Source organism: Chiloscyllium plagiosum, unplaced genomic scaffold (assembly GCF_037043375.1).
Source record: "Chiloscyllium plagiosum isolate Xiang-an unplaced genomic scaffold, Cpla_swu_hap1 HiC_scaffold_13, whole genome shotgun sequence".
In the NCBI taxonomy this organism is placed as follows: domain Eukaryota; kingdom Metazoa; phylum Chordata; class Chondrichthyes; order Orectolobiformes; family Hemiscylliidae; genus Chiloscyllium; species Chiloscyllium plagiosum.
In genome coordinates, this window is record NW_028270151.1 from 81,043,473 (window position 1) to 81,067,578 (window position 24,106).

General features: G+C 44.9%; 1 protein-coding gene across 2 annotated transcripts in view; it reads left to right on the forward strand.

Annotated features, from left to right (window-relative positions):
- The window catches only part of gpc5b (glypican 5b), a 554,501-nt gene that overhangs the window by 360,416 nt on the left and 169,979 nt on the right, over positions 1–24,106 (forward strand). For both annotated transcript variants that reach the window (XM_043701794.2, XM_043701795.2), the window contains one exon: positions 2,985–3,105. In XM_043701794.2, the coding sequence (XP_043557729.2) occupies positions 2,985–3,105 (121 nt within the window). The remainder of the gene's footprint in view (positions 1–2,984; positions 3,106–24,106) is intronic.

The window sequence follows — 24,106 nt, forward strand, 5'->3', positions numbered from 1 at the left end:
TAGGGTGAGAGGGGAAAGATATAAAAGAGACCTAAGGGGCAACTTTCTCACGCAGAAGGTGGTACGTGTATGGAATGAGCTGCCAGAGGAAGTGGTGGAGGCTGGTACAATTGCAACATTTAAGAGGCATTTGGATGGGTATATGAATAGGAAGGGTTTGGAGGGATATGGGCCGGGTACTGGCAGGTGGGACTAGATTGGGTTGGGATATATGATCGGCATGGACGGATTGGACTGAAGTGTCTGTTTCCATGCTGTACATCTCTATGACTCTAACTAACCCAGAGGTCATTATTGAAAGTAAAAATTAGCAATTTAATTCTTTAAGTCAAATAGAGAACATTAAAACAACAGCTATTTACAACTCCTTTCTTTTAAACCTAGCTTTTACCTCCCACTTTATAATACTGGTCCGACAATAAAAAGCCTTGATTAAGATTTATAGAGAAAAAAAATCACGTATGAAAACCAGCCAGCTTTGTCAATTCTCCTTTGTAGATTTTCCTCTGTGTTTTCCTGAGTCATGTCTTCTTTGGTTTTTGGCTGCACACCTTTTCTTTTGGACAGGTACCTTTCAGAGAGCTATTTGGCTGGCAGTCTGTACTTGTTGGTGCTCATTGCTGTTCTCCCCTAACTGTTCAAAATGTCTGGTTTTATACCCCAAAACATTGAATCATTTCATTGGTTTGATGTCAGCCCAAACGGTACAATTCAAATTCAAATGGATTTTGGTATCTGGGGCATAATTTAAACTGATTGGCCAAATTTGAATTTGTTTTTCTTCCATGGCAACACAACTCCAGCTATTTGCTTCAATCAAACGTTACATTTTTACCTTGTTCAGCCCACTGTGTGCTTTCAGTCAGTCCTTGCTAGCTTCCTCTCTCTCTCTCTCTCTCTCTTAAAGATATAGAACAAACCTACACCTTCATAATAGACATGTTACAATGAAGCAAGCATCAGGACTTAGGCCTGATCTCTACCCTTAGCTGGCCCACATCCTGAATCTGCTGTGGGCCAGGCTTGACGAGCAAGTTGCTTAATTGAGGCATTCCTTCCAATAACAAAACACAGCCACAAAAAGCTAACTGCTCACCACTGAAAAGTTTCTTAAATTGCCCTCCAGTAGGATAAAGTACAATAAGGATATTTCCAATGCAAGTTCATGCTAGGTCACAACATATTGAGAAATGCGCAAAGTAAAAGAGCAGGAGATTGTTGGGTCTGATCAATAATGTATTGAGTTATCAATTGAAGAGCCTTTGATGGGATCCATGTAATGGAGCTGGATGAGTAAGAAGGGGCTGAGAAATCTCAAGTCCTGAAATTCTGATGTAGACATATACTGTTATATGCTTTCTTTCTGAAGTAATTTGCTCCCAACTGTATTGTTAGCCTCCGGCAAATAAAAACATGTAACTACTTAAATACATTGGGTCTGACCTCTTGTAAGAAAACATTGAAAATACGATTATTGATTGCGTGATCTTGACAAACTCCCACTCCTCCCACTGAGTCTCCAAACCTAACTCAACCAAGAGATATCAATACAAACAAAATACTCTCTTGTTGCCCAATTCAATATCAATGCCATGACCCCATGGCTGAATTATTTTCCACTACCTTCTCTGCAAACCTGTAGCATTTGTAAGGCTATCATTCTGAGGAACAGGAGCTGTGTTAATTTCTTTTATCATTTGAGATAAACTTTGTTAAGTATTGAAGGAACTTCAAACCTGTGCACCAATTGTTGGAACTATCTTGCTGAGATAGGGATTTAAGTCTCCAGATGGGTTTCAATCCATCAACAAGGCTCTCATGACAGTGCAAGTGTTGTATTTGTTGGAGATGCCTTCTCAACATCTACCCTGGTGCCATGAGAAAACAACAGGTCAGCATTCCACCCTCTTTCATAGAATCCCTACAGTGTGGAAACAGGCCATTTGGCCCAACAAGTCCACACCCAATCCTCCAGAGAGTAACCCATTCAGACCCATTCCTTTACATTTCCCCTGACTAATGCATCTAACCAACACATCCCTGAGCACTATGGGCAATTCAGCATGGCCAATTCACCTAACCTGCACATCTTTGGATTGTGGGAGGAAATCGGAGCATCCGGAGGAAACACACACAGATACGGGGACAATGTGCAAACTCCATACCGACAGTCACCCGAAGCTGGAATCGAACCTGGATCCCTGGCGCTGTGAGGCAGCAGTCCTAACCACTGAGTTACCATGCTGAATAGCCTGTTGCTCCTGTGTAATAGGCTGGAGGAGTGGGTTAATCCCACATCATTTCGCTGATCATTCTTTTGGCTTGTCCTCATTGGATAGCACCAACACCAGCATTTTTGCTGCTCACTCAGGATTGTAATGAGCAAAAATATTTTCTCTGGAAGGGTTGTGAATCTTTGGGATTCTCTACACTAGATTGTGGTGGACACAGTGGCTCACAGCACCACGGACCTGGGTCTGTTTCCATCTTTGGGCGACTGTGTGGAGTTTATACATTCTCCCTATGTCTGTGTGGATTTCCTCCAGGTGCTCAGGTTTCTTCTCACAGTCCAAAGGTGTACAGGCGAAGTGGATTAGCCATGGGCAATGCAGGGATTGGGTAGGTGGGATGGGTCTGGGTGGACCTGATGGGCTGAATGGCCTACTTCCACACTGTAGGGATGCTATGATTCCATTCTTGATTATTTTTGAGGTTCAGTAGACCTCAGTGTTGACCTCTCAGGGAGTCGTTTGGAGAATGGGTGGGAAAGTGGAGTTGACGTCGATCAGCCATGATCATTTTGGTTGGTGGAGGAGCCATTTTCCTCCAATTTGTTACGATCGTAATCTTTCCCCTGCTTCACATTCCAGGAGGGCAGTCTCAATCTAAGATGAACAAATGAAAAAAAACACAATATCAATATAATTATTTATCACTGTTTTCTGCTGTCATTCAGAACCTCAATGTCCTTTGCCTGTTTCTAGTTACACAAACAGGGTGGTCGGGAATGGATTGAAAGAACAAGTGAACAACCCAGAAGTGAAAGTCCGAGGACCTGACGCTATGGTGAAGAAGGTCATCGACAAACTTGTGCAAATCGACAAGGTAAGATGCTGAGACTTACATCTGAAAATCACTCAAATGGCTGAGTTGAGAAAATTAGGCAAAGATTTTTCAAGTGCAAAAGAGTACTTGGCAATGTCATGACAATGATGCCCTGTGTTGCAGTGTAAGACCAAGTCATCAGCCCCAAATGTGACTGCCAGATGAACAGACTCTTGTTCCGATACTAGACCAGATGTATGTTACAGTTCATGACAAAACCACCAACTTATTTTATAATAAGTTCAGGGACTAGTTAACATTGCTTTTAAGGTAGATAAAGGAGACTGACAAACAGAAAAATGCCACATGAATCCATCGTTTCGAACAAACGCCAAGGCTATACACGTTAGAAGAAATTTGCAGTCTACAATACATGTCAAACTTCCTTCTAACAGTGATAAGCTTGGGTAAGGTACTGTGTTCAATTCCCCTGCAGCGCAATTACAATTGGGCTCTTGTGGCACTGTGCTAGTGTCACTACCTCTAGGCCAAATGGTTCAGGTTTAAGTGAAACCTGTCAGGGAGGTGTGCCATAACATATGTGAGCAGGTCAATTAAAATAACTAAAAACATGAAATGTGATCAAGACTGATCCACAGATTCCTCATTGACTAGATCGAAATCTTGGAATGCCCTGTCCAACAGCATTGTGGGTCTACCTACAGCAGTTACTCAACAAGGCAGCTCACCATCACGTTCTCCAGAGCACCTAAGGATGAGCAGCAAATGCTGACCCAGCAACCAATGCCCACATTTCACGAGTGAATAAAGAAATCTCCCCTTCAACATGAGTTGCTGGGTCATCAAATTTAATTAATTGCAAGGGATTACAATTCTTCATCTGTACTGATCTGGGCCTCAAAATAACCTCTCAAGAGTTGTTCATCACAAACTGCCTCAACGGCTCCTCCTGTTTCGGTTCATCACCTTCCTGTCCTGGGCCCATGGGCTTGGAAACTACACTTCAGTGCCCATTCACAAATTTAACCCAACTGTCCACTGACAGCTAGCTTTACCAAGCCATCCCTGCCCTGCCATTTCCTCCAAATTCCAACCTCGCTCAGTTATATTAAGCAAATTCTGCTTGTAAGATATTCATTCCCCACTATCTCTGCCACACTGCTGTATTCATGCTCACAGGCTTGTTTTGAGTCACTTATGGCTTTCCTGAACACATACCTTCCGACTTTCTGAGCTTCCCTGGACTTCATTGGAGTCTTGACTTTAGCTGCGTGCTATTTCCAAGAACTTCTTCCTGACTTCGACGTAACAGCCATCCAGTTGCTGTTGACACCTCACTGAGTTCCCTTACACAGAATCCATGTTGTTTAACTGCCTTCCAACCAAACAGCAGAAAAGAAAGAATTCATCACACACTGCAGAAACCAACTTTCATCCTTTCTGTCTCTGTCACTCTCCCTCTCTCTGGTCACTCTCCCCCTCTTTCTGTTTTGCTGAATTCTCTAATTCTCTCTTTTAAAATTTCACTGTCTCTGCATCTCAGTCATCTGTCTTTGTCTCTTTTGGAGCCCTCTGTCTCTCTCTTGCTGCTTCTGTGAATTTTCTCTTTCAGTCTCTGACTGTCTCACTTCCTGTCTACATGAGATCGCTCTCTTTTCGGTTCTGTGAGCTCCCAGATCATATTGTTCCATCCCTGAGAGTTACCACTACATCGGTCCATCTGTGTTTACCTTGTCATTCTATCCAGCTCTGCCTCTCTTGCCAAGTTTCATTGAAACATAGGAAGTAGGAGCTGGAGTAGGCCATTCGGCCCTTCACGCCTGCTCCATTATTCAGTATGATTGTGGCTGATCATTCAGCTCAGTCCCCTGGTTCCAGCTTTCTCCCCATGCCCTTTGACCCCACTCGACCTAAGAGCTACATCTTGAAAACATTCAGTATTTTGGCCTCAACCGCATTCTATGGCAGAGAATTCCACAGCCTGACCACTCTCTGGGTGAAGACATTTCTCCTCATTCTCAGCGATTCAGAACTTCACCAGCCTTTCAATCCACAAAGTTCCTTTACTCCTCTGGCAGACCAACTTTCGAATTAACTTCTTTGCAATTCACACTTTGTGGGGGCATTTTAGATTGACCTTCCTGTCAGTTGCAGAGTAATTCTGTGTGAATTGTGGGATATTGGTGAGCTCACTTGGCTGAACAAGTTTGCAACACAGAGTAACGCCAACAGCATAGGTTCAATTCCTGGACCAACTGTAAGACATAAGATATAGGAGCAGAATTAGGCCATTCAGCCCATTGAGACTACTCTGCCATTCAATCATGGCTGATATGTTTCTTAACCTCATTCTCCTGCCTTCCTCCCTATAACCCCTTATTAATCAAGAATCTCTGCCTTAAATACGCTCAATGACTTGGGATCCACAGCTTTCTGCAGCAGTGAGTTAACCACCCTCTGGTTGAAGAAATTCCTTTTCAACTCAGTTCTAAAGGGTTGTCCCTTCATTCTGAGCCTGTGCCCTTGTATCCTGGTCTCTCCTGCCAGTGGGAGCATCTTCTCCATTGGCTGTCTGTTTCGTTTTCATTTCCCTTTCTCACTTTGTCCCTCCCTATCTCAATTTGTCCCTAGCCTGTCTCAGGCACGCTCTCACTCTCGCTCTTCCTATTTTTCTCCATTCTACTTTTGTTCCTTTCTTACTCAGTTGTTCTCCTGTCTTGCTGAACTCCTTGTTCTGAGTTTGTGTATGGACAAGTTTAACCGTACAAGGCTGATTGCTGTAGAATAGCCTGCAGCATTGTACAAACTTACCTAACAAGTACTTAGCCAGGGACGCAGAGGTATATTGGGGTTTTTTGGTCACGTGTCACATCTAAACACAGCTGAGAGATTCCCATATCCATAGTAACTCTTGCCTTGCAGGTAAAGTTTCATATTCTAACAACTCCTTTGCATAAATATCTCCTTCATGACATTGTCTCACTGTAATCCCATTCACATGACACCTTTTTTTCCAGTAATGTCAGACCTGCATCTTGACTGACTGTAGATCGTGTCAGCATGAGATGGCAACGTGTGGGGAATTGGTAGCCTGTCACATGACCACAGCCTTACCAATCATCAGCTGACATGGGGCAACATTGCTCTGAACTGTTTTAACATTGCCTGTGCTTTTCTGATGGCTGAAGCAGTCACACATCCAGCAGTTTGGTGCCCTATCCGTGTGCTGGATCCACCAAGCAGTGTTACAATCAGCCTCAAGGTTCCAGACCCTGGTGTTATTGTCTAATATCATTTGAAGGGATGCCTGAGAGCTAATGGAATGAGGAAATGGACATAGCAATTAAGAATTAATTGGGTGTGAATTGGTTGTATAAATATAGGGAGCGAGTAATCAGTGTGGTGTGAGAGTTTTATGGAGTGTGGCTGACTCAAATAAAACTTGCACTGAAAGTGTGGACGTGAATTCTGTTTTAAATATGGTTAACATCTGGAGGATAACAATGGATGCACTTTAGCAAGGACAGAATCAGACAACCCCAAAGATGAGTAATTCCCACTCCCAGAGTATTTACCCAGTCGGAATTTCTTGTTCCCAGTGCAGGTGCCAACATTAACAATGGCTGCCAGTTGTGCATGTACAGTTGCACCCCCGCTAATATCTCGCTGTGATTGAAGTGCAGCCTGTAATGTAAGGGATGTATAGATTCTGATGCACTTTCAAAGAATTGATACATCCCACTGGACTGAATGACATTGCTTATAGTGGTCCTTTCAGCAAAGCTCTGGGGCCAACTAGCATTGGCACAAGCACTTGCCTTACCTCTATTGTGCAAGGGCGCTATCCATCTCCATCCATTTCTGAGGAGCTGCCTGTTAAAAATTGCCAAGGCAGAAGCAATCCTCAGGGTACTTGCCACCTTGCTTTACAGACAGAGGCAGGTAGGCAGCTCTCACCTCCTCCATTTGTATTCTGAACCTCCCTTCCTATGACTGATTAGACTATTTAAGTTGTACAATCGTACCATTCAGGACCTGAGAGTCATCCTTGCCTGCACAGAACTCAACCCAGCGATGCCAACGATCACAAACACAACCTCAGTCCTATTGCCATTGGAGGCTACTATTAAATCTGTATCCACCACTCTGCCGAACAGTCCGTTCCAAATCCTAACCACTCAAAGGTCAAGGTCTTTTTGTAAAGCTTTCTTGATTTCCATTTCCATTTCCATCTCTTTACTTAAAACAAATATCACTGAAGAAGCAAACTGGAAAAAAGTAGTGAAACCAGCTTCTGAAGCAAAGCTGTGTTTTATACATTACTGCAGGGCCATTCAGTATTAATGAGTCCCTGTCTCATGATTCATGCACCAAAGACCATGAATATGTAAATATTTCTTTTACTGAAAAGATCTGCAAGGGTTTTAAGTGGAATTCTGTTTGATAGCCACCATTCCTTGAAGAAATGCTTGGTTTGATGTTTATAACTAATTGGTAATTTGTCCAGTTTGGTAATCTGCTGTGAAGTTATTGCAGACACAAGGTCACACTTTCCAACCATTCTGCTCTAACCGACTGTACTGTGATTGAACAAGAACATTTCAGGACAATAAAAGAGGCCGGCACCGGGCCTAACGTTCATTTAAAGCAACTACCCTACAGGAGAAGGCAAGCTATGAGGATTTTCTCATCCCAATCAAATGCTTTTCCATTGTAAAGAATTGAGTGCTCCTTGTTAAGACCAAAATACATAGGAGTGGAAGTAAGGCGTTTCGGCCCATCGTGTCCACTCCACCATTTAATCATGGCTGATGGGCATTTCAACTCCACTTGCCTGCACTCTCCCCGTAGCCCTTAATTCCTTGCAAGATCAAGAATTTATCAATCACTGCCTTGAAGACATTTAACATCCCAGCCTCCAGTGCGCTCTGTGGCAATGAATTCCACAGGCCCACCCCTCTCTGGCTGAAGAAATGTCTTCCCATTTCCATTCTAAGTTGACTCCCTCTAATTCTAAGGCTATGCACATGGTTCCTAGTCTCCCCACCTAACGGAAACAATTTCCCAGCATCTACCCTTTCTAAGCCATGTATTATCTTGTTCATTCAAGTTACATAATGCTCAATGGACTAAGCCCTTTCCTGTTTGCCCCTATTGTACAGAACCTTAATGGACTCTACCTTCCTCATCGTCAAATACCAAATGATACCGAACTAACAACTGGGAGGTTCATATTCCCGCTTGGCAGATTGCGGACTGGACTGTAAAGGAGATTTAACAATGCTTATGGGGGTCAATCTGCCGCACTGCAACAGCAGCAGATCATAGCAATTATCTTATAGGTTCCAGTGCAGGGGAGGTGTCTACAGGAACCTCCCAACACAGGCCTTTGGTGCCTATAACATGCTCAGAAGAGAGAAAGGCTGAAAGCTTTGAGAAAGGAGCCTAGGTGTGATACAGTTTATTGATGGATGGTTAGCCTTGCTGCCTTCACGATCACGTGACCCATATGTCAAGTGACCAACAGGCTTGAAAGAGATTGCTGAGGTACCCCACTAAAAAGATAGCTTTTCTGTTTAAATAATTTGAGCTATAGGAAGAGGTTGGATAGGCATGGGGCTGTTTTCCCTGGAGCGTCAGAGGCTGAGGGGTGACCTTATAGAGGTTTATAAAATCACGTGGGGCATGGATAGGATAAATAGACAAAATCTCTTCCCTGGGGTGAGGGAGTCCAGAACTAGAGGACATAGGTTTAGGGTGAGAGGGGAAAGATACAAAAGAGACCTGAGGGGCAACATTTTCATTCAGAGGATGGTACGTGTATGGAATGAGCTGCCAGAGGAAGTGATGGAGGCTGGTACAATTGCAACGTTTAAAACGCATCTGAATGAGTATATGAATAGGAAGGGTTTGGAAGGATATGGGCCGGTTGCTGGCAGGTGGGACTACATTGGTTTGGGATATCTGGTCAGCATGGCTAAGTAGGACCAAAGGTCTGTTTTCGTGCTGTACATCTCTATGACTCTAAATTGCTTATCCCAACGTTGAGCTGGACAGTGCATTCCAGATGGAAAACACATCTTGGTCTTTGTATGTTCCTGTCTCCGGGCTGCCACAACCTCCCTCCATCTCCCAAACTCACCTGAGGCTTTCAGCTAGCATCCCAGCTGATTGAATTTTACTCCTCCACCCCCCACTAACACCCCTCGATGGTGGAGGCTGGGAGGCTCACTGGCACTGTAGCCATTATGCTGAGTTACCAATTTGCCAAGCCTCCGATTGCATTAGGCACTTACGTTGGCCATAGTTTTGGACACAATCCAGCTTCTAGACCACATATAATCTTAAAATTTCAACTCAAGAACTCAGAGCAGCAGTGACGCAGGTGGTAAAGCTGGAGTGAATAAACCTGATTGTATAAGAACTGGCATCATAAAAATGTTGGCCACAAAAGTTCCTGAGGTTTTCATAAAACACAACAGGTGCGCTATTGTCCTTCAGGAGTCACATCCCAAGAACAATATTTTAAAAGTACAGCAATTCAACTAAGAGTCTTCCCATTATCGGTTTTGTATAGGATTGCAATGGACCAAATTCCTTTGTATTTGCTCCCATTGCATCGGGTCATAATGGAACAAGCTCCTTGTACTCACTGCCATTATATAGACCTCCTAATGGACGGAACCCCTTTATACTCACTCCCATTGTATAGAATTTCAATGCACCAAATCCCTTCTGCATTCATTTCCATTGTCCATTATTACAATGGACAACATCCCTCTCTCTCCATTTCCCAATAAATTGGATTCAATTGGCCTGAGACAAAATCTGCTCACTATCTGACTGACATAGAACATAGAAGAATACAGCGCAGTACAGGCCCTTCGGCCCTCGATGTTGCGCCGATCCAAGCCCACCTAACCTACACTAGCCCACTATCCTCCATATGCCACATTGTTTCTAAGTACAGTTCATGTCTATTACTGCTGAATCAGAGCAGTGAAACAGATCCTCAAGATGATGGTTTCTCGCCTTTGCACAGAAATACAGACTGAGGAACCTCGTCGTGCTGCCACAGCTTGATTTGGCAAAGTTAAAGTCTGAAACAATATGCAAGCAGAATTGTTCCACTTCCAGACCCGATAGGGGGGGTATGTTATGCCTTCCACTGTGGCACACTTGGTTGTGAGGGAGGCATTTAAATCAGGTAGGAAGGTGGCGATTGGGGATCCAGTCACTTTCCCGTCTCGGGTCTGACTCAGCCATATAATGCCCACTTACAGGCCTCATTCACCACAGCTAATAAGCACCCAGTGGTGGGCAAAGGTCTTTCCAATCAGAATTCCCAACATGACAACCTTGTTGGGGTTGCTTGCAAGCTTCTTGAGGGGGTGTCCTGTTCGAAGGCATTCACTGAGGGACCTGACATTAAGAAGGAGGGTGTGGGAGCTGTGGAATAAGGAATTCATAAAATTGTAGAATCCCTACAGTGTGGAAACAGACCATTTGGCCCCACAAGTCCACACTGGACCTCCGAAGAGTATCCCACTCAGATTCATATTCTACATTTACCCCTGACCCATGCACCTAGCCTGCACATCCCTGAACACTCTGCGCAATTTAGCATGGCCAATCCACCAAACCTGCACGTCTTTGGACTATGGGAGGAAACCCACACAGACACAGGGAGAATGTGCAAACTCCTCATAGACAGTCCCCTAAGGCTGGAATCGAACCGGGTCCCCGGTGCTGTGAGATAGCAGTGCTAACCACTGAGCCATCGTACATTGTCATTTGGGGCGGCACTGTGGCTCAGTGGTTAGCACTGCTGCTTCACAGTGCCAGGGACCTAGGTTCAATTCTAGCCTTAGGGCGAGTGTCTGTGTGGAGTTTGCACATTTTCCCCATGTCTGTGTGAGTTTCCTCCCACGATCCAAAGATGTGCAGGTTAGGTGGATTGGCCATGCTAAATTGTGCGTAATGTTAGGTGTATCAGTCAGGGGTAAATATAAGGTAGGGGTTTGGGTGGTTACTCCTTGGAGGGTTGGTGTAGACTTGTTGGGCCAAATGGCCTGTTTCCTTACTGTAGACACTCTAATCTAATTTGCCAATGAGACACTTACGTCATCACAGGAAGTGATGCAGTGTTTTATGATCTTTCACCCTTGAGACTAGATGAAGCCATTTTTAAAGTAAAATTAAAAGTTTCCCTTCCCTCAGCAGACCCTTTAATTGCTCAATGAGGTCAAAAATAAATTAAGGAGCCAACCCATGTCCTCTGTGCTAATGCCTTCGTGTCCGCCACGACCCCATGACCTAATGCCTTGAATCCCCTTGCCATCACTCCCCTGTCGTCTGGGTTCCTCAAGTGGGTGGCTGCCCTGCCAACATCAGCCACCATCTTCCCAGTGGTGCTGCTGAGCAGTGAAAAGCTTCTGGTTCCTGATGAGCTGCCGGCTCTTGGCAGATGGGAAGCCACCTGTCAGGGTCCCTGGTCCCACTGATGCCCAGTGAAGTACCTGATTGGCACTTGAGGTGGCAGTCATTCATGATAAGAGACGACATGGGCCATCACTGGCTATTTGGCCTGATGCCAAGACTTCATCGTCGTCATTAAATCCTGCCCTACATCTCCCCTCAAGGCATCCCACCCTCCAAAATAATTGATGCAGAGCACCTTGTGGAGTTAAAAGGTCACCAAGGTGAACAACGATACTGTTAAAAGTACAACAAGGTCAGTTGCAGATGCTCCATCTTCCCCCAGGAGATGAACTCTAGCCCTGACCAGATTGTAGACAGTTCTGAGTTGTGACTGAGGAACTGACTGAACAATGGGCCATATTTAGCTCAGATACAGCCACTGGATCCTCCACTCAAACCCAGAAGGACAGTGCACTACCTTGCTGCCCCTCTAAACTATCTGTCAAGTCATTGTTAACTGCCAATACTAGTGAAAAATTGTTAAGGTATCGCTTGGTGATGGTGTGAAGCCTCTTGTCTCCTTTCTATCTGTGGGAAAAAGGATTTTTCATTTGGTTATTTCAAGCCATCCTTTTTAGTAATAGAGAAACAGAAGTCATCTCAATTGAACCAGTGACTGAATTGATTTGCATTATTCATTGTTGCCTTTTAAATAATGAATAAAAATAAGATTAAACATTTTACTTGCATTCAAAATTTAAGAAAACATTGGTCAAAAATTAATTAGAGCTGATTCCTGTCAACAACTCTGACTGAATGAGATTTGTATATTTTATGAATGTAATCATGATGTACTATAAATATTTAGATTGAAATGCTAGAGCAAAGTCCATTTAACAGGGCTTTCAATTTGAAGGAGGTATAAAGTGGAGGCTGGGAAATACTTCGAAGAACCTGAAACGCAAATATAGGGCTAGATTTTGCTGAAGGTTACAATGTGTGGCAATATTGTGAAGGAGATTGCTGGAAGTTTCTGTAGGGAACAGGAGAGACAGACTAGGCCAAAGTATCAGGGTGGTGCAATGGCTCAGTGGTTAGCACTGCTGCCTCACAGCACCAGGGATTCAGGTTCGATTCCAGCCTCAGGCGATTGTGTGTGTGAAGTTTGCACATTCTCCCCATGTCTGTGTGGGTATCCTCCCACTGTCCAAAGATGTGCAGCTTAGGTGAATTGGCCATGCTAAATTTCCCACCGTGTTCAGGAATGTGTAGATTAGGTGCATTAGTCAGGGGCAAGTGTAGGGTAATAGGGGAATGGGTCTGGGGGGTTACTCTTCTGAGGGTTGGTGTGGACTTGTTTCCACACTGTTAGGATTCCATGAAAGTTGGACCTCTTTCTTTGGAGGACTACAGATGCTAGAGAGTCAAAGGGGAAAAGTGTGGCACTGGAAAAGGACAGCAGGTCAGGCAGCAACCGAGGAGCAGGAGAGCCAACATTTTGGGCATAAACCCGTCATCAGGAATATGGAAGGGGAAGGGAGATGAGAGATAAATAGAGGGGTGTGGCTGGGAAGAAGGCAGGTGGGAGGATGATAGGTGGATGCAAGTGGGAGGTAATTGTGATCGTTTGGAAGGGAGGGTGGAGCGGATAGTTGGGAAGGAAGATGGACAGGTAGGACAGGTCAAGAGGGCAGTGCCGAGTTGGTGGATTGGATCTGGGATAAGGTGAGGGGTTGGGAGATGAAGAAACTAATGATGTTGATGTTGATACCGTGTGGTTGTAGGGTCCCAAGGTGGAAGTTGAGGCATTCTTCCTCCAGTTGGCAGGTGACTTTGACTTAGCAGTGGAGGAGGCCCAGGACTTGCATGTCCTTGGGGCAGTGTGAGGGGGAGTTGAAGTGGTTGGCCACAGGGTGGTGGGTTATCTGGTGCGTGTGTCCCAGAGATGTTCCCTGCATCGCTCTGTGAGTTGGCATCCTGACTCCCCAATGTGAAGGAGACTGCATCGAGAGCAACGGATGCAGTAGATGAAGTGGAAAATCTCCGTCTGATATGGAAGGATACTTTGGGGCCTTGGATGGAGGTGAGTCGTGGAGGTGTGGGCTCAGGTTTTATATCTGGTCCTCACGTTCCATCCCAACAGTCTCCTGATACAGCCATTATTCTCCCCCATTTCTGCCACCTACAAACAGACCTACAAACAGAGATATATTGCCCTCCCCACCCCTATCTGTGTTCCGCAGAGACCATTCCCTCTGTGACTCCCTCTTTAGGTCCATGCCCCCCACCAACCCACCCTCTTTGTGGGCCAGTGATGGCTTCGAGAGCTGCTAATAGCTTTGACTGAGGATTGCATTGTTTAATTTAGAACAAGCTTTGGTAAGATGGAGATTCTGTAAAGGATAATATGATGCCAGTTTACTCAACGGCACAAGAACAGCCACATTCATCCCTCTGAGTCAGAAAGTTGTGGGTTTCAATCCTGACAACTTGAGATTGACCAGGTAATAGGCTCATTCTGGCCTGAAAGGGCTTGTGTTGCACACGTAGCCCCATCTACGTTTTGTCTGAGATATTGATATTAGTGATTAGTGGCATCATCTCAATGAAGAGCAGAGAAAGCGTGACCAGTGTTTATCTTCAACTGGTATCACATGACCTGATCTTACCACATTGCTCCAAGTGGGATCTTGCATCACTTGCAGGTGTTCCTTCGGGGTAGATATTTTCTCATCAACCTGTTTAAAACTTCTGAAGCAGGTTGGATTTCAACCCAGGTCTCCTGGCTCAGATGTAGGGACACTACTACGGCAGCATCACAAAGGCCCTTTTGAGTTTTTCAGGACAATGTCCTACACCCAAACCTTTTCAGCTGCTTTATCAATGAGCTATCCTCTGTCATTAAGGCTAGAAATGGGGATGTGTGCTGATGATTGCACAATGTTCAGTGCCATCATGACTCCTGATACTGAAGCAGTTCATGCCCCAGCACAGCAAGACTTTGGACAATATCAGGGTTGAGCTGACAAATGGTAAGCAGTGTTCACACCACACAGGTACTAAACAATGTACCAACAAGAGAGAGTCTGACCATGGCCCGTGGACATTCAGTAGCATTCCATCACCATTCTGGCTTTTTGTCACAGGGATATATTCAAAAATGTTTTAGACATTAAAGGCATCAAAGATTATAGGGAGAAAGCAGGAGTATGGTCTTGGTTCAGAGGATCAACTCTGATCATTTGAATGGTGGAGCAGGCTCGAAGGGCTGAATGGCCTGCTCCTAAGATACTACACAAAAATAAAATACAGGCCGGTACTCTTTAAAATTGCTACTTGGGCAAGGTGCCAGAGAGATGGGCTGGTGCCTATAGAATTGTGTCAATACAGGTAGATGTGCATACAGATCAAAGTCAAGTGGGTGGTGGAAAGTTGCAGTGACTCACAAGCGAGGGACAATGGTCTCTGAGTGGATAACTGTGAGAGCTGGTAACTGAGGAGACCGGGTGAGTCAGAAGCGAAAGGAATAGGTTTGAGGGAAAGGGAATATGGTGGGAGCTGGACAAGCCATACAGAACATGGCTATCCATCAAACAACAACTTGTTTTTGTATATCAACTTAAAAGTAATAGCACACACTAAGGGCGCTTCCCAGGAGCATTATTTGATAAAATATGAGCCATATAGGCGGTATCAGGTCAGAAGAATTAAAGATTAGTCAAAGTGGGAGGTTCGAATGAGGGACTTAAAGGCGAAAAGAAAAGGTGGCAGGGTGTAGAGAGTGCATTTGGGGCTGGTTAACTATTCTGCCATTCAGAGTCAAGTCCTTTCAAATGGGTAAATGATCAAATGAGGCAGACGTCCTGAAATGGTCGCCTGTTAATAGGCACATGATAAAACATTTCATAATCTATTAATTTTTTTTGAAAGCTTCTCTAGGCAGTTGGATGGTGGTTAAAACATTGCTGACACTCCCTGGCGCATTAGTTAACACCGGGCGATGAATTGTGCTTGGTAATTGTTCTTCTGTTTTCTAATTCCGTTCTCCGAAGGGACTCATCTGTTACTGATATAATTTATGTGCAAGCACAGAGCCCAGCTTAGTTGTTTGAGTGGCTAGAGTGAGATAAAATGAGAATCTGTGTATTAGTTTCTGACATTACACTGCTTAAGTACATGACTTCTCCATTAAGACAGGGCCGTATTTAAGAACAGTTGCAAATGGATGTCCATCAGCAGGGGAATTGCTAAAATGGATGTAGATTTGTGAGGACATCATCATATAAAATGCATTTCGAGACAATAAATCTTTAGTCTCATCCTTGTGAACCAGCTCTGCTGCTAGGATTAGTAACCCAGAGAATGAGAGTTCAAGTGCCATCCAAGCAGTTTTCAGAATGTAAATGCAGTTTTCAATTAAAACCTAGAAATCGAGAGCCTTTGCCAACAAAATTGAGCATGAAACTGTCAAATTGTTACAGAAACCCAACTTGGTCCCTAATTAAGGATGGGAACCTGTCATTCTTACCAGCTCTGGGCTAAATGTGATTGCATTGCAAGTCAATGTGGCTGATGCTTCACTATCCACTTGTATTAACCTTAGGGCAACTAGTGATGGACAATAATTGCTAAACTTGCCAGTAATACCACTCCGTGATCATCTCTGCCCAGTGCATGCAAACACTGATGTGCAGAGTCTCTGTTGCCTTCCTACCCATTATTTTTCCACTGCTTTCATGGATTGTTTTTTGAGATTTGATTTGTCACGTGTACCTAGGTACGGTGAATAGTTTTGTTTAGCCCTCCGGATGGGCCGATCATAGCACACAAAGTGCATTAGAGTGACAGAACAGAGCAATGAATACATAGTTACGGCTTTAGAGAAGGTGTAGAGAAAAGGGCGAGATCAGCATTAAATTTAATATTTGAGAGGTCCATTCAAAAGTTTAATAACAGCGGGGAAGAAGCTGTTCTTGAACCTGTTGGTACATGTGTTTAATCTGTTGTATCTTTTTGTCTGACGAAAGAGGTTAGAAGAGATTATAACCCGGGTGGGAGGGGTCTTTGATGATGTTGGCTGCCTTCCCCAGGCAGCGGGAAGAATAGATGGAGTCAGTGGATGGAAGGTTAGTTTGTGTGATGGACTGGCCTGTGTTCACAATGCTCTGTGGTTTCCAATGGTCCTGGGCAGAGCAGTTGCTGTGCCAAGCCGTGATACATCCAGATAGAATGGTGAAAGGCAATGAAAGAGAAAACAAACTTTGTTTCTGCATTGAATTACACAATTCCGGACATCTCTATACCCCCTGCAGTGCTTTTGAAGTACAGACTCCGTAGTAATGTGGGAAAAACAATAGCCAATTTTATTCAAGCAAGCTCTCACAAACAGCATTGTGCTAATGAACAAATGATCTGTGTATGAACCATGTGGTTTGAGGGACAGTTGTTGGCTAGAGTAGCAAATTGAATTGAATTGAATTTACTGTCACGTGTACCGAGGCACAGTGAAAAACTTTGTCTTGCAAGTAATACAGACAGATCACATAGTTAAGTAGCATAGATAAGTAAACAATAGATAAACAGCGACAGAAACAAAAGCCCAGGTACAGGTGAATGTTAAGAGTTTGTGAGTCCATTCAGTATTCTAACAACAGGAGGGTAGAAACTGTTTCAAAACCGGCTGGTGCGTGTGTTCAGGCTTCTGTATCTTCTTCCAAATGGTAGAGGTTGTAGAAAAACATTGCCAGGGTGGGATGGATCTTTGAGAATGCTGGCAGCCTTTCCTTGACAATGGGCCTGGTAGATGGATTCTGTCGATGGGGCGTTGGCCTTTGTGATTAGATTAGATTAGATTACTTACAGTGTGGAAACAGGCCCTTCGGCCCAACAAGTCCACACCGACCCACCAAAGCGCAACCCACCCATACCCCTACATTTACCCCTTTAACCTAACACTACGGGCAATTTAGCATGGCCAATTCACCTGACCTGCACATCTTTGGACTGTGGGAGGAAACCGGAGCACCCGGAGGAAACCCACGCAGACACGGGGAGAATGTGCAAACTCCACACAGTCAGTCGCCTGAGTCGGGAATTGAACCCGGGTCTCTGGCGCTGTGAGGCAGCAGTGCTAACCACTGTGCCACCGTGCCGCCCACAATTACTTTACAGTGTGGAAACAGGCCCTTCGGCCCAACAAGTCCACACCGACCCGCCGAAGCGTAACCCACCCATACCCCTGCATTTACCCCTTACCTAACACTACGGGCAATTTAGCATGGCCAATTCACCTGACCTGCACATCTTTGGACTGTGGGAGGAAACCGGAGCACCCGGAGGAAACCCACGCAGACACGGGGAGAACGTGCAAACTCCACACAGTCAGTCGCCTGAGGCGGGAATTGAACCCGGGTCTCTGGCGCTGCGAGGCAGCAGTGCTAACCACTGTGCCACCGATTGTCCGGACCAAGTTCACCACTCTCTGTAACTGTCTCCAATCTTGACTGATACAGTTGCCATACCAGGTAGTGATACATCCAGACAGAATGCCCTCGATGGCGCACTTATAAAGGTTGGTAAGGGTATCTGCCATCATGCCAAATTTCTTCAGCTGCCTGAGGAAGAAGAGACGTTGTTGGGCCTTTGTAACCAGTGTGTCCACATGAAGAGCCCCAGAACCTCCCTCTCTTCAAATAATGCTGCCCAATTTATTTTTTAGCATCCAAGGGCAGACAGGATGAATGGTTTGTCGAAACATTGGCACCCCCAACAATGCAGCTCTCCTCCGTTCCAAGACTTTATTGTGACCTCAGATCTCTGGGGTTTTGCACCCACTGCCTCCTGACTTTGAGGGGTGGAACTGAACGATGGCTATCATTCGATGCAGATTTGAGTTAGTGGCAGAAACTCTGTAGTTGGAGATTAAGGCCAAGCAACGGCTCTGGCCCTGACCTAGCTACTGTGATCTGGATTTCCTTCTTCGTTGGTTCATTATTGCCTCTCATTGAGAGTTTCCAGTCATGACGTTTAAACTGCTATTTCCATTCTTAGCATTGCATTTTGTCTCATTTATGTTGAGTCAAATTGCCATAGTCTCTAGATCATTGTTTTGGCCGTGAGTGTGGAGCAATTTGAGATTCCCTACGTTTCCTCTTCCCACTCTGCAACCATCAAAGTTACATCCAGGAGTGAAATCCAAATTAGATTAACCATAGTAAGAGACAACCAGCAACTTGAGTAGCAAATGGAAGCACCAGCGTAAAGCCAAAACGTCATCTCATGTAGTCATTAGTGTGGAGTGTTGCACTGCAGAGATGTAAGATTTGCACTGCGTGGCAAGTACCAGCTTTTAAAATGTGGCTGTGGTGGGCATTGGAAATGAAGATCTGGCAAACTTGCCCTTACTGGATACCATTCCATGGTTGTGCCTAACTTTTCTCTGGCTAAGCTAGGACCAGTTGCCAAACACTTCCCTGCAGTGTGCTAGTGACTGACTGTAACGGTCAGCTGGCCAGTTGGATAGTGCCTGCTGGGCGAGAGGTGAGTGGGGGGGGATAACTGGCATGCAGCCTGGCATTGAAGGTTTTCACAAGGCTTGACACTCCTCTTCCTCCTTGGCCTCACAGTCAGGGTGGTTTTGTGCTGACTGTGCCTATGCAGTCCTTGCCTTTTCCAAACGTATTTAAATCCTAAATTTCAGATTCCATCTATTACGTCAGCCTTTCAATGCATTGTTCTGTTCCCTATTCTCTCAAGTACACTTCCAGTTCCCTTCTGAAAACATGTTCGCGAAAGTCAGGTTATTTGCTTTGAACACAAAGTCATCTGTTGACATGCTATGGCTTGTGCAACCAAAAGGATATTGGAAGCAGGTCATGGAAGCTTTCCAAAGAATATTGGATCAATACTTGAAATGGAGGAATTTTCTCATGCTTTAAGGAAAGCAGACATGTGAAACTAATTGTAGACTTCTTTCAATCAGCCAACACAGGCATGGTGGGCCAAATGGCCTCAGTTCTGAGCAGCATGGTTCTGTGGAATTCACCTCACGATGTTAAAGCAATCCGGCCATTTTAGGCCATTCTTGATCAGTCAGTGAGACTTAATCTGTTTCCATGGACACTGCCTGCTTCCTGGAACTGAGTGAAGACTGGTCTCCTTCCGAGTGAAGTTTAGCTGTTTACTTCACTGAATTTTGAATGGGTGACGTGGTGGCTCAGTGGTTAGCACTGCTGCCTGACAGTGCTGGGGACCTGGGTTCAATTCCACCCTTGGGGTGACTGTCTGTCTCCCTGTGTCTGCGTGTGTTTCCTTTGGGTGCTCTGGTTTCCTCCCACAATTCAAAAATGTGTAGGTTAGGTGGATTGGCCATGCTATAGTTCCAGGGATATGCAGGCGAGGTGGGTTAGCCATGGGAAATGTGGCGTTTTGGGGATAGGGGTAAGTTGATCTTTGCAAGGTCAGGGTAGACGTGATGGGTTGAAAGACCTCTTTCTGCATTGTAGGGATTCTATTCTATGAATCCTGGAAGAATACAGAACAAAAGGAGGCCATTCAGCCTATTGTGTCTGCCTTTCCTCTTCTGAGGCAGTGCCTCGGGAGCAAGGATGACTTTCTTCCACTTCGGAGTTATGGCAAAACAGCCCAATGCTGGATCCCCACACACTGCCAGAGATGGGGCGGGTGGTGTGCTCAGGCTTTCACATACTCCTTCCATTATCTGCACTTTGTGTCCATCTGACCCTATGGGAAATGGTTGATCCTTTGTGGAAATTCTTCATGGGCCTCAGTGATCTTGGCCAAGGAGTTCCCACAGTTAGACAGGGGTGGCTTTGAGGATGTCCTTGAAGTATCTGTTCTACCCAATTGGTATCCACGTGGCACGATGAAGCACAGAGTAGAGAGTTTGTTCTGGAGTGTAGTGTCGACCAGGCAGACAGAGTGTTGTTTGACCTTACCCAGTGCCTTGGTGCTGGTCTGAGAGAGGCACTGGTGGACAGCTTATCCTGCACAGAGTTTACAGGATTTTATGGAGTCATCACTAGTGATGCTCCTCCAAGGATTAGACATGTCCAATGTACATTATCCATAATTTAACTCATGCAGGGGGGTATTGTGATGATGAAGTTGGTGCTGTTTTTGTCATCAAATGTGCTAATCCTCAGATAGCTGAAGCCTGTTGCGCATATGCGCGCACACAGACAGACAGTTGAGTTTAATTAACTGATGTCTGTTCTTGTTGATAATTCGCTTTTGAAACCAGTTGCTAATTAACCTTGACCACCCTATCAGCTAAGATACGCAAGATTTTAACTTGCTGGTTGCAAAAAAAAGTCTTCATCTCATCTCCCATTCTCCTTCTCCTATTTTCAATGTCTCCTCTGGTTACCAATCCGCTCAGTAGTGGGAACAGTTTCATCTTAATTTCTCTGCCAAAACTGCTCCTTATTTTGAACACCTCAGTAGAATCTTCTCATAACTTTCTCCACTCCTCTCTTCAAGTCCATTACTGTTCTGGAGGAGTGAGGGTGAGGGAATGAGTGAATAGGTGGGGGGGACGTTTTAGGGCTCAACTTCAAGATACGAGACTCCCGTACGTCTCAGCAAAGAGGTCAGTGGTCTGACAGAAGCCTGGACAGTGTGTCAGTCCGTTGTATAAACCCAGGATGCTCCCATGGTGGAAATACATCCTGACACTTACCTTACAGATAATTGAAAGATAGCAGCATGGGTGAGATAATAGAAGGATGTATGATTCACAGCTTTTATAATAAGCCAAGTCGATGAAACAAGGAAAAGAAGTTAAGGTCCCTGGTCATATGGTGGCTAGTCCTGATTGCTTTTAACTGGTATGTTTAGCAGAGCGGTGAGGCTCCCTCTTTAAATAATGCCCATGGCCATAAACTGAGATGTAAAATGGTTTTTGCTCTATAACTGCTGAGTTTTGTTAATTAATTGAATCCAGTTAATGAACGCTCAAAAATTCTGCTCAGCAAAATAGCTGGGACTTATTACCTGTATTGATACAGTCACTTCACATCCAACTGTGGAAGTACAGTGGTGCTAATAAAATGGCCTTTTCATCGCTGCCATTCTGCAGGCTCATTGCAAACTTTAATTAGCAGGTTTGCACTTTGTAGCTGCACTGATAGAAGTCCTTTCAAGGTTCAAGTGGGAGCCCTTCAGAACTAATGTATTACCCTGCAAGGCGTTGAAAGTCATGTCATCTTTGCAAATGAACTGAGCATTTTTATTAATATTTCAATGATTAATACTGCTGAATAGCTCTTGACCCTCCCTGCTCTCTAATGATTTAGTTTATCTCTCAGCAACGTTATGGGATCTTGCTGTTATAGCTGTTGGTGTCCCTAGCTGGGAAAAAGGAAACCACTTCCGGTTCGTTACCTTGCCTGCCATCCAGTGACCCCTGCTGGAATTGTAAATACACAGAGGTAGAAGTGTTGACTGTCACAGTTGAATAGCTGCTCACATTAGGCAGGGTCACATATGAGTGCGGTGGCAGAGGACCAATAGCCCCAGCATTAACCAGCACCTTCAGAATAGTTGCTGTAAAGAATATGTTAAACATTGCTCCTCTTTTCCTTGTTCCATTGATAGTCTGACTCGGATCAGAGATGCTCCCTTGTTGAACAGTGGTTAGTGCCAAATAAATCTGGGTCACCACTACTCTGCATGTGGAATAATGCTAAACAGATCTTATCCTGCCAAAACTTTTAGTGCTTTATAAAGGTAGGCTGGTATGATGTGACAACATTTTAGACCATTCAGCTAATCCATCTATGTTGAGACTTGCTCAACTTTCAACCTTTCACAGCACGCTCACCTACTCCAATATCACACCCACCTACTCCAACACCACATCAACCTACTCCAATATCACACCCACCTATTCAAATACCACACTCACCTACTCCAATATCACACCCACCTACTCCAACACTACATCCACCTACTCCAATATCACACCCACCTATTCAAATACCACACTCACCTACTCCAATATCACACCCACCTACTCCAACACCACATCAACCTACTCCAATATCACACCCACCTATTCAAATACCACACTCACCTACTCCAATATCACACCCACCTACTCCAACACTACATCCACCTACTCCAATATCACGCTCACCTACTCCAATATCACACCCACCTACTCCAACACCACATCAACCTACTCCAATATCACACCCACCTATTCAAATACCACACTCACCTACTCCAATATCACACCCACCTACTCCAACACTACATCAACCTACTCCAATATCACACCCACCTATTCAAATACCACACTCACCTACTCCAATATCACACCCACCTACTCCAACACTACATCCACCTACTCCAATATCACGCTCACCTACTCCAATATCACACCCACCTACTCCAACACCACATCAACCTACTCCAATATCACACCCACCTATTCGAATACCACACTCACCTACTCCAATATCACACCCACCTACTCCAACACTACATCCACCTACTCCAATATCACACGCACCTACTCCAATATCACACCCACCTACTCCAATATCACACCCACCTACTCCAACACCACATCCACCTACTCCAATATCACACCCACCTATTCGAATACCACACTCACCTACTCCAATATCACACCCACCTACTCCAACATCACACTCACCTACTCCAACATCACACTCACCTACTCCAATATCACACTCGCCGAATCCAATATCACGCTCACCTACTCCAACACCATACTCACCTACTCCAACACCATACTCACCTACTCCAACACCACGCTCACCTACTCCAATATCACAATCACCTACTCCAATATCACACTCACCAACTACAGCACCACACTCACCTACTCCAACATCACACTTACCTATTCCAATACCACACTCACCCTACTCCAGTATCACACTCACCTATTCCAATATCACACCCACATACTCGAATACCAGATTCAATTACTCCAATATCACACCCACCTACTCCAATACCACACTCACCTACTCCAATATCACACCCACCTACTCCAATACCACACTCACCCACTCCAATATCACACTCACCTATTCCAATATCACACCCACCTACTCTAATATCACACCCACATACTCGAACACCAGATTCAATTACTCCAATATCACACCCACCTACTCCAATACCACACTCACCCACTCCAATATCACACCCACCTACTCCAATACCACACTCACCCACTCCAATATCACACCCACCTATTCCAATATCACACCCACCTACTCTAATATCACACCCACATACTCGAATACCAGATTCAATTACTCCAATATCACACCCACCTACTCCAATACCACACTCACCCACTCCAATATCACACCCACCTACTCCAATACCACACTCACCCACTCCAATATCACACCCACCTATTGCAATATCCCACCCACCTACTCCAATATCACATCCACCTACTCCAATTCCACACTCACCCACTCACCTACACACTCGCCTACTTAGAGGGCGGCACAGTGGCACAGTGGTTAGCACTGCTGCCTCACAGCGCCAGAGACCCGGGTTCAATTCCCGCCTCAGGCGACTGACTGTGTGTTTGCACATTCTCCCTGTG